At 38.6% G+C, this 12,198-nt stretch overlaps 1 protein-coding gene across 3 annotated transcripts in view; it reads left to right on the top strand.

Annotated features, from left to right (window-relative positions):
• The window catches only part of EYA4 (EYA transcriptional coactivator and phosphatase 4), a 50,775-nt gene extending 45,032 nt beyond the window's left edge, over positions 1–5,743 (top strand). For all 3 annotated transcript variants that reach the window (XM_009808138.1, XM_009808136.1, XM_009808137.2), the window contains 3 exons: positions 1,509–1,630; positions 3,960–4,060; positions 5,663–5,743. In XM_009808138.1, coding sequence (XP_009806440.1) covers positions 1,509–1,630; positions 3,960–4,060; positions 5,663–5,743 — 304 coding nt within the window. The remainder of the gene's footprint in view (positions 1–1,508; positions 1,631–3,959; positions 4,061–5,662) is intronic.
• Positions 5,744–12,198: the final 6,455 nt, after the last annotated feature.

Genomic DNA, 12,198 nt, shown 5'->3' with positions numbered 1-12,198 from the left:
TTAATTTATTATTTTCTGGGCAGCATCCTCTGAACTCCATGTGTCTCTGTTCTGTCCTTCAATGTTTGTGCGTATTCACAGTGCTGCCTAAATACTGTATAGATCCCAGAACACAAAAACATTTTCCTTCCAGAAAAATCAGTATGCTTAAGCATATATCTAAGTTTTCAGAAGAGCAAAAATCTGGTTTAATGGAATTAAAAGTCTGGGTTCCCAGTAATGAGACGTAAAATGTATTGTTCCTTTGAAATAATAAAACTGAACACTGCTGCTGCTTAGTCAGCCATGCAATGTGTACCTTATCAGAAATCCTCAAAAATTCTGGTTTTAAACCATAAAAAAGAAAAATGTTAAACCATCTTGCCTTCTGAACATGTCTGGGAAAAGACTCGGCATCAAGTGGAAAGAACAAACTTGGAAAGATTTGGAAAACTTATTTGAAACATAACAACTTTTGCAATATGTTTATCTCTTAATTGTTGTTTATTTAACAGTGTCTTAGGCACTTCAAGAGAAAACAAGTAAAAAATTTGTCTAAGCCATTATGTTTAGCTCTGCATTTCTTTCCAAATTGTTAGTCTTCAAAAAGTCATTTGGTAATGAAGGCCAGTTGAGCATTGGTTTATGAGTCTGCAAAACTGTTATCAGTTACTCAGGACTGTTAAATAATAGTCTTTTGTCTTGTCTTCTTATAACTGAACAGCTATAAATCTTCAGAAGCTACCCGTGAGGCAGCTAAACATTACCTATATGTTACTGAAAGGAAATTGAGATACATTAAGGCAGAAATAGTAGCCTAAGGTCTTCCTTGGAATTTGTGGAAGAACCAGGAGGAAAAATAACAACTATTTGCTCTCAGCTCCATGTTCACACTATGGTCACACTCATGCTCCAGCCTGTCAGTGCCTAAAGTTTTCTGTTGTGTAACTGCTAGCACAACTTCTCCATTCAAGTTTTCATCCTCACCATTCAATGCTAGCTTATTAACATGATTATTCTTATCTCTCCCTCTTGCCAGAAATATTCTTACTCTTGAAACATGAAAAAAGTGATGTCATTGTGCAGAAATGTGTATTGGCTGTTTATTTCCCCTCAAGACAGGAGTAACAAATTATGTTTTTGTGTTCTCCTAGCTCTTTTATTTGGTTGGTAGCTACTGCTAATTAATTGCCAGCATGAAAACGATGCTTTCAAAGCATTCAAATGCCTGTTTTTGGAGGTAGTTGGTGATCTTAAATGTCTGTGTTTTAGTGGACCCATCTTCAAGGACTCATTTTTTATAAACCAGTGTGGAATATTTCCTACAAATCAGGCCTGCATTTTTTTTAAAGGATTTCGCCAGAAGTTTTATGTACATTTTTCTCGAAGTGATGGTGCTGAGCAGCACTGCTGCGTGAGTGAAAGTAAATGTTGAGGAATCCTTAATATGCTCTCTGCAGCTGGTTTACCTCATCAGCATTTGCGTAATGGTTTTAAACTACTTACTTAAACTATTTCTCTCATTTTAGGAGTAACTGTGTAAACGTGTTGGTAACAACAACCCAGCTTATCCCAGCACTTGCAAAAGTTCTACTCTACAGCTTAGGAGGAGCTTTTCCTATTGAAAATATTTACAGTGCAACCAAAATAGGTAAGAAAATTATTCTTTCATCCATACTGACTACCCTGCATTACCAATATTTTGTTGCCAGTAATGGACGGATTCCAAGACACTTTCCTGACACTTACAATGTTAGTTATAAGATTTAGGCATTGCATATTTTCAGATGTGTTTATGTTGATAAATTCCAAATTCACCTTATTTTCAGTGATGCCTGAAGGAATAAAGGTCCCCATACTGATTAAAAGCCTCAGAAACTCCTAAGAGTGGTGCAGAAAACAGAAAATGTGCAGAAAAGAATGAAGAAAAGTGTTTTGTGAATTCAAATCTAAGCAGAACTTCTGTTAAAATAGTCTCTGCTCTGACCTTCAGCTCTATGTAAGCTAGGCTAACCACTTCACAAGCTTTTTCTGGAAGCATAGTACCTCAGTGACGGTAATGACAACTGTTACCAACAGAAGCTGTGTTGATGGATGCCACAAGGGCACTTCCCTGTTCTGTTGATAACTGTGTACCTCTTGCATATTGCAGTCTGGAAATTTATGGTTTTTGGAAATTACATCCAAAATTTTCTTGTAAACCAAGAAAAGTTATCATTCCTGTGAAAAGTGACACAGCTTACTATGACTGATAGTGTCATTTTGGCAGATTTGGTGGTTTACCAATTATTAATCCAGGAATGCTTAATTTCCATACCTACGACACCTTATATAACATGGCGTGTGACACTTCATTGACAAAAGCATTACAAGATATTTCCTAATTTATTTTCACAAGTGAAAAAACAATGCATATTCTAACAGTGTCAGGAAAAACTATTACCTCAGTCATCCTTTAATTAGCTGTAGCTGTCCTCTAGACAGAAATGCCTCAAATACTTTAAAAACTTAAGTCAAGGCACAAAGCATCCCAAATACCACATGGTACTGAGCAGCCTCTGGAATGAATGTCATCTGTCGTACAGCCTGTACATGTTGGATTCAGTCACTGAGATTGCATTCGGACCAAAGGAAGGAGCATTAAGAAATAGTGCCGACAGCGCAGAAGGGGGTGGTGAAGTGAATCGCAGTCTCTGGAGGCTCTGTCGAAGTAATTCTGCACCAGGAATTCCTTCTGGGAACAGTGTGGCCGCTGTTACACCCCTGTCAGGAGCACAGCAAACTCTGGGGTACAAGATCTCTCTCTCTTTTTCATCTCAGTGATCTCTGCACCGTGCTGAGCACAGGGCTATAATTGCAGCTGTTGCTTGCACACACTGAAATCTGGTCCTCACTCAACAGTTAATACACACAATGCTTTTCCTAATCATAAGCCTTTTTTTGTGGGCCAGATGAAAAAATGCAAGAGGAGAGCAGTAAGAATCGGAGATCTAGAAATCATGAGCTTGTGAGAAGAGACTAAAAACCTGGGGCAGGGATAGACATAATAACAAACAAGGTAAAAAGCTATTGCAGAGAGGAAAGAAATAATCATTCTCTATATTGATGGGAGGTATGACAATAGGTGATGATTTCTTTGCAATAGGGCATGTGTAGGTTGTATGTCAAAGAGAAACTTCCTAGTGGAAAGGGTTAATTAACTATGGAGACCACCTGTGGAAACAGTGAAATCATCATATTAGGACAGTTTTAGGATCGATAGCACAAGCATTTGTTGGTAAAACTGAATCTGCAGTACAATGAGAAGATCGGTAGATGACTTTGCTTGGTCCCATTCAATGCTGTTTATTGTTGTTACTGGCTTAACCTGCTTGCTTCCACATTTCTCCAAAAGAGCCAAATGCTTCATGGAAGTTCTCCCAGGAACCTGTTGTCTAATTCTAGTTCTCTGAACACTTTTTCCATTGCTACATCAGTCATTGTTGCAGATTAATTAGAATTAAAATTGCTGCTTTCCTTGAAAAACAGTATTATTACAATAATAGGGAAATGTTTAAATTCAATTACTAATTCACTGACCTATTCATTTTTGCAGCACCGCTAATTCCTTTATCTTAGTGGCTTTCCTGTAACTCTTAAGAAAGAGACTTAGTTTTACCTGGAGCATCTTAATGTCACTAAGAGGATGAATTGCTTCTCACCAGTTTTAGCTCTAAATCCCAAAGCTGGGAACTTCTTTAAAAACGTAGTAGTAACAATGTCTTACCACTGCAATTATGCTTTGTAGGGCTTCACCATAACTCACTTGATAGCTTGAATAAGTAGTGCATTGTTTTTCAGGCAAAGAAAGCTGTTTTGAGCGTATAGTGTCCAGATTTGGCACTAACATAACTTATGTTGTGATTGGAGATGGCCGAGATGAGGAACATGCAGCTAATCAGGTAACTTCACTCTGAACTCTTATCTCATTTATCTTCCAGGAAAAGAAAGTTGCTTTGAACGAATAATGCAAAGGTTTGGCAGAAAAGTAGTATATGTTGTAATTGGGGATGGTGTAGAAGAAGAACAGGCAGCAAAAAAGGTAACCCGTCTCCTGAAATGTTGGTGTGATACATAGCTACTAATGCAAGCCTTTCTGTTTGCATTTCTGTCAGTGTTGCACAATGGCAGAGTGACAAATAATTTCAGTCCGCAGATGCAAGGCAACAAGAGCATGATGAGATCAAAACTTAGAGTAAAATGAACCATTTGGATTCTAGCATTTGCTTCACTTCAGTTTGGAAAGAAAAAAATGTGAAATTATTTTAAAAATAAATGAAAAATGATTGCAGCAAAAATGTCTGACTAGCTTCAAGCAAATTAAAGATAAACAGAAGAGATAGAAAGGGCTATGACATGATGGCTGGGTGGCGGTTTTCTTTAAATGGTGAAATCAGGGAGATTTCAAGAGAAGTGTTACAGAGAATGTGGAAAAACATCTAAAGAATTGTGCAGGTTTTTTGCTAACATAGATGAAGACCTGTACTTTACTGGAGCAAATATCATGAACATATAATTTGCTTCAAGAAAGACATATCTGCAAAAGGGAAAAAACCACAACATAGAGATTGTACACCAAATCTGTGTTTCTAAAAGAGAACTGTTTCTTTAGAAATACTCAGTTATCTCATGATAATAATTCAAGTCTAAATTTCACCAGATAAGTTTTCAATGTTCAGAAACAGATCAAACAGTATAACCTTCAAAGTGTGCAGAAGCTGAAAATTTTTGCCTCACTATGTCTGCACAGGACAAGTGATGTAAATATCGTTGTGCTGGGAGTACCAAAATAAAGTGCCCTTTTAGTGTTGTAGCTGGAATGGAAACAAAATTAAAATAATCAAAATGCTCATTCCAAATGGTTCCTTAATATAGGTACAGTACTGGTGATGGGTCTTTTATAGTTTGTGCTAAACAAAGGTGGTTGGATTGTGTACTTTCCAGTTTGGCATGCTTTTTTCTTAACGTTGGCTATATTGCATGGATAGATACGGAATTCAGAGAGATGGATGAATATAGCACATTACAAATAGATCTGAACACAACATGAAAGTATGGGGTTTTTTCTATTCTGTTGAATTGCTGAAGGAGAATAGTGCATACATCTGCATCTCTCACAGACACTGATGCTTTCTGTGATACAAATTACCTTTTTTTAAACCAGAAATGTGTTATTTTCTTATCCAAAGAGATTTATTTTTTCCCCCTAGATGGAGAAAAATGTAATTCAACTCTGTTTCAAAGTGTTGTGTGTGAAGCCTCTTTTAATGAAAGTCTTACAGCCCATTAAATGATTATTCGGTATTTTGAAAAGTCTAACAAGTGGAGCAGAAAGGAATTTCCTATTAATGCTCCTTCGTATGGGTTTGCATGCTAACAATAAGCAAATAGCCCTTACTAAATAACGGGCTTTTTCCAAAGAAACTATTAAGGAAGACTATGTAAGTATTTTAACTTCAGTTGAACTATTAAGCTCAGATCTATTTTGGTCTGATTTTTGTCAGTACTTTACTAGCAAAAATCAATCCAGAAACACAGTGGTGTAAAATCCGTGGTGGTAATCTGACTAGCCTCGTGTGTCATATACCACCCTGTGTCACAGTATTCATCTTTCCTGACCTTTTCCCCCCTCTAACAAACACAGCACAACATGCCTTTCTGGAGGATATCCAGTCATTCGGACCTCTTGGCTCTCCATCAAGCACTGGAACTAGAGTATTTGTAACTGTGTTCTAAAGTTGGCGATCCTTTTTTTTTATGTATATATTTCAAGTACACTGAATTTTTATGTGTGATTCAATGCCTCCGGCTTTACACATATGAATTGTCTTAAGAAAGGAAGAAATATTTGGAATTAAAAATTCCAAATTGAAGAATTCAGATTGCTGAATGGAGTTAAAACGTTAGTGCTACGTAAGGAAGCTCTATGGTCTTATATATGCAACATTTTTAAATGAATTAAAACTGTGGAGGTTGCTGGTACACACCAAGTGAGCCCTGACAGGAGTGAACAAAGGACTCAAACTGGCAAAGCACCAACACGCATTTTCCAGCCGACAAGGTGGTGTTCAACAACATTCCTCAAAATGGGATATATTCTCAGCACTGAGGTTTGAACCAGACTTTAGCCTACCTAACCCAGAAAATCTGAATTGGAATGCACTCAGACTGTATAATGACAATCCTGTCTAGACCTGTAATTTGTGTAAATTATTGATGAAAATAATTTACTGTGACTTTATTAGCAGCTGATTTTGGAAGTGGATGCAATTTTTCTTTCTTTTGGGGGGGCAGGGGAGGGAGAGGGTTATATAATATTGTCTCTTTTATAAGTTTGGCAAACAGAATGTGCATAATGATGTGTTGTGCCTTAAAGAGAAGACTGTGTTCGTGTGTTATGATGTAATTTTGGTTAAAATCTATGTAGATAAACAAAAAAACCTTTGTGATAATTTTTGACATGACCAAATTTGAAATTCAAAGAAATCAAAGAGCAGGGCTGCACCAAAGCATTTAAGTATTTGTTGCAGTGAGAAAAATAATAAAGGAAAGATTGTGTTTTTATTTGGATTCTCAATAATTCCACTGATTGTTTGAGGAAAGTTAAGAGTACATTGGGAGGTTGATACTGGGGACCGCTACCTTAAAAGCTAAAAAAAATTGTTTAACACCTTCAACATCATTTCTTGATTCTCCGACAAGAGAACTAAGAGCCATATTCATGAATTACTGAGTCCACTGAAAGCCATACAGTGAGTGCATCTGTTATGTATAAAAGAACAAATACCCACGCAGCAGACAAAGTGTGCAAGTGGCATTACTGGAAGGTGAAAATGTGGACTTAAGCCCAGATGGGGAATAAAACACAAGTTCGTTAGGAACAAAAAATTACTAGAGAATGTCTTACCAGTCAGATGCCCAAATGATGCTGCATTTAGCATATTCAGGATCAACACAAGCTGCTGAAATTGGTGGCATGATGACATTGGCCATTTCAGGAGCACAGTCCACTTTGGTAAATATAACAGCATTTTGGTAGCTTTTCCATTCTGTTCCACATTTTTGTGTCTCCTGTTTTGGGTCAACATGATTTTCCTCACCCATTTTTGATTGCACAACACTATTACACAGGAGCAACACTAAATGTTTTTGATTCAGAAATTTCAATAGCTTGTCAGGCATCTGAGGAGAGGATAAGGAGGGGATTTTTATGAAGAAATATTGAGAAATATATTACCTTAATTTTCATCATTTCTGTTAATAATTATGGTCTTTGGAAAATGAGCAAGGTCCATATTGCGCACAGGGTCCTTAGTGCTCCACATGCAGCTTGAGCACTCTGAAACAACAGCAAGTGGTTTGTCTCTCATGGCAGAAGATGGAAACTGCTTTTTGATTTTTAACACTGTACGTGGAGACACCTGAGGCTGCCAGTGCTTTGACTGCATGAAGAGGTGTGTGCAAGAGAAGGTGTTCAATGTAAACTCCAGGATGCCTACACAGCACGGTAGTCAGCACTGAGGTGAAGATGTTCCCTCTCTGTGCTGTGAAGCCACCATATGTCTAGTTACCAGGTAGTAACTTTGTTGATTTAAACTTTGTAGGTTATATTAAAGTTAGTTGGTAGGTGAAAGCCTGGAGCCCCTAAAAGTCCAAGGCAAAACTCCTCTATAAATTCATAAAAATGGGTTTTCTTTGCTGTGTTGGAATGGGATATACAAGTCACCACACAACAAACTAATGATAATTTGTTATCACTGGGCATTTTAAAGCCATCACACGAGACTTACCACATATGAAATCATTATACACTAGCTATTTGGGTGATAGATTTGTGTGTCCAAAAGGTAAAAATGATGCATACCTTTTTTATATTTACGGTACCTGTCTAGTCAGATTTGGACTAGAAGTACATTTCTCATAAGAAGCTGTAGTACCAGCTTTTTGTAGTTTTTCAGGTGGGAAAAAAGTGGTTCTACTGGAATAGGAAAAAGTTCAAACAAAGCCCTTCTCAAGTTCCAGCATCATAACATTGCATGCAAATCTCAATGTAAAAGCCTTTATAAAATGAAAAATTGGTATGGTGAACTAGCTTTTTTCTTTGGGTTTTTTTTTGGACAACTCATAGGGTTATTTAAATGCATGAAGCAATATTATTTCTCAAGTTATGTGTTCAGCTTTTCAGTGTTCTTTTCCTGATCCGATGTAAGAACAAACAATAGCCCAGCAACAACTGTTGGTTCTTACAAAAGGTTTGCAGTGCCTTCATTGGAGTTGTGCTTAGCTCTTGGTGGCAGGTATAGCTCAATTAAAATCCAGGACTTCTAGAGAGGAGATGGAGCAAAAGGAGGGAAGTTTTACAGAGCATGACAAAGTTCTGATTTTAACTTGGATTCTGTGTGCTACCGTAGCAGAAGTTATTTATAAAAATAAACAATCCACAAAAACGAACATCCAAAGAAAATTCAAGGACTTAGCTCAAAAGCCTTCACAATACTAAAATTCTAAAACAAAATTGCAGAGCACAAATACTCTCTTGCTAAGCAAAAATTGTTATATATCTTTAAATGAAAGTATGTAGTACACACCTGCCTTTTAGAGAGAAATTACTCTGATACATTTTCCTGCCTGAACAATACAGAGGAGAAAATAACCAGGGCAGAGACATAGTCACTCCAGACTGTTCCAGATGGGCCTAAGCAGATTAAACTGAAGGCTGGTCATTTTGACATTGAGTGTGTCTTAATTCAACAGCACATTAATCAGAAACTGCCTTCCCTTCAGCCTCTCCTCAACAACCAAGATTGAGCACAATGTCATGTTTGCAAGTATTTGGGGCAAATGAAATATAGAATATAATGCCTTTTGCTGATACTCTAGGAGTTTTCGGTCAGTACAGAACTTGAACATTCATTATGCATTTGAATAGTCAGCTTGCAGAATACAAATACAGTGTGATCGCAGTCACAAGGTAGTATCTTAAATAGATGTAACTCCGTGCAGTTCAGTATATCAGTAAAAGAGAACAGGAAAAACTAAAAATTATGCTTCATTTTGGATGCCTATGGAGATTGTGCATGAAGATATAGGTGGCAGCCAGCTCCCAGATCTGTTTTCATTAGAAACCTCTTTGAGCAGCAGTGTTTGCATCTAAAGCAGATGTGGAGTATGTTCCAGTGTAAGCACTGACAAGGGAGATGAGGCCAAATCAAAATCCTGTATACAAGTACACTTCATCTCAGGGCAGGTGAAATCCTGCAGCCAATCAGAATTGCAGAGTTTATGGAGAATACGGTCTTGGCCCACAATAGGAAGACTAGATTTTAGCTGTGAGGCTCTATCCAGATCTAGGGGTTTGGTTCAAAACTCATCTCTACTTTACAGAGTTGATAACAGGCATATAGTCTAAAAGAATATGGTACTTAGTATCTCTGAAGAGGAGCTGAAGTGACATGAGCCAAAATCCCAGCAATAGCAGCATTTTGAAGATATAATTGAAGCCAAGGGTCTCTGTCATGTATTAGGAGATTAGAGTTTATTAGGGCCTACATAATTTAAGAAAATGTAAATTAAAATTAAAAGCTTGTAAAATTATGTACATCCTTACTATTTCTCAATAAATACACTTGGAAATGTCATTTTCTGCACTATACCATGTTGTAAGATGTTTGGTTTGTGGTTGAAACCCTCTGTACACAATGTCTTTTACGGGAACTGAGCGTGACCTTGGTCTCTTTTTAAGTATGTCCGCACTGCCTTTGTGGTTCATTCCTGGAGCAACACTGTGCCCATGTGGTCTGGTAGAGACTGGCTCACCTTCCTACCGTTTGCAGGGTGGAGCAGCTAGAGGGAACATCCCTCTGTTCCTCACCGAGAACACCAGGTGCCTTGCTCCAGATGCAGCCTGAGAGACAACACCTTTGTTGCTGTGTCCTTTGGGCAAAATACAGAACAAACCAATTTGATGGTCTAGACACATAGTGTATTCATTTAAATTCCCTTACTAATTCACTTAGTAATGTTATGCTAATATTCTTCTTATGGACATGGGTTGTTCAGGAGACAGACTGGGCTACTGAAGGGAAGCAGCCATTCCAGTCGAAGCCGAGCCTCATGAAACTTTGTAAATGTCTTAGTTGTGCTTCCTGTCTTAGTGAGGTGCTGACCTTGGTTTGGAGGAAACAGTCCCCCCACAGTCTGCTTGCACAGGCCTTAGGGCAAAAGTGGGACCACAGGACTATCAGCACACATAGCCGTAACATTATGATCTTGGGAACAACATAGCAAGTGGCAGAGCCTTGGTAACCACAGCTCTTCAACCACAGGAGACAGCTTGTAAATAGATTTTTTTTCCCAGGAGTTAGATTAAAGCACATCTGTTACAAAGATTGTAGAATCATTTAGATTGGAAAAGACCTTTAAGATCCAACTGAGTCTAACTGTTAACCTAACGCTGCCAAGTCCACCACTAAGCCATGTCCCTAAGCGCCACATCTACATGTCTTTTAAAAACCTCCAGGGATGGTGACTCAACCACTTCCCTGGGCAGCCTGTTCCAATGCTTGATAATGCTTGGAAGTGAAGAAATTTTTCCTAATATCCAATCTAAACTTCCCCTGGCGCAACTTGAGGCCATTTCCTCTTGTCCTGTCACTTGTTACTTGGGAAAAGAGATCAACACCCACCTCACTACAACCCCCTTTCAGGTAGTTGTAGCGAGTGATAAGGTCTCCCCTCAGCCTCCTCTTCTCCAGACTAAACAGCCCCAGTTCCCTCAACCGCTCCTCATAAGACTTTTGCTCCAAACCCTTCATCAGCTTCGTTGCCCTCTGGACACGCTCCAGCACCTCAATGTCCTTCTTGTAGTGAGGGGCCCAAAACCGAACACAGTACTTGAGGTGCGGCCCCACCGGTGCCCAGTACAGGGGCACCATTACCTCCCTACTCCTGCTGGCCACACCATTTCTGATACAGGCCAGGATGCCGTTGGCCTTCTTGGCCACCTGGGCACACTGCTGGCTCATCTTCAGCCAGATGTCGACCAACACCCCCAGGTCCTTTTCTGCGGGGGAGCTTTCCAGCCACTCGTCCCCAAGCCTGTAGCGTTGCATGGGGTTGTTGTGGCCAAAGTGCAGGACCCGGCACTTGGCCTTGTTGAGTCTCATACAGATAACTGTTCTGTACGTACATTTGCCTTCTACTCCGATTTTAGGGATGAAAAGGAAGATATATCAAAATAGGGCGCACAAAATACAAAGAGGGCCCATCTACTCAGCAGACTGACCCATAGAAAACTGTAGTTTTAATATTGTGTTTCCCAGATGGGTTTGCACGTGATCCTAGAGAAGAGGAACCAATATTCAGTAGCATTTCAGGAGAGTGAGCTAAAAGGTAGTCAGAAAATGGTTTTCCTCCCCATTAAAATTGTGGGAGATTTCAGAAATTTACCCTTTTCACATCAGGATAAAAATTAGATATTGCAGGCTTTTACTTAAAAGCTTTTGTCTGGATTTTAGCATGGCATTAGCTTCATTTCTCATTGCTGAGAAACTCAATGCTATAAATGGCTGTACAGGACAATTCACAGCACTGAACTAAAGTAAAAACTTTATACTGAGAGCATCTATGGGTGGAGAAATAACTCTTCCTCATTTGGGTGCAAAAATACCTCTTCCTCATTATCCATTACCTATAGTGAATCCCCAAGGAAAACCAAGCAGAAATTTGGAATGGAATTATTTGTTATGTGTCTTGTCCATTGTTTGCCAATGTATTATTATCTCCAGGGCATCTGTGCATCAGTTAGGGTTGACTTGTTTGATCCATTTTCTTTTTCCCAAACAAATAATGGATTCAGAAACATTTTGCAACTGTTTATAAATCTAGGGGAATTGTTTCAGTTGCCAAAAGCCCAGGCAGTAGGAGGACTGCTGCGAAAGTCAAAACTTCTCAATTGTTTGTTTTTGCATGTTAGTTTCTCTACCAATTTCAAGGCTAGATTTTCCAAGAACTGAATCTCTGACTTGAAACCACTAATGAAAAATGAAGAAGGAATTATTTTTTTTCTGGTTGGGAAGAAAAGGGAGAAAACACCAGAAAGTTTCACAAATTGATTTTTTAAGTGGACAAGCAAAGAAAATCCTTTGTTGCACAAAGCACCATTTCTCAATTTGCCAGATG

This window comes from Gavia stellata, chromosome 2, assembly GCF_030936135.1.
Source record: "Gavia stellata isolate bGavSte3 chromosome 2, bGavSte3.hap2, whole genome shotgun sequence".
NCBI lineage: Eukaryota > Metazoa > Chordata > Aves > Gaviiformes > Gaviidae > Gavia > Gavia stellata.
Note: the sequence above shows the minus strand (reverse complement) of the source record. Positions and strands in the feature narration are given on the sequence as shown.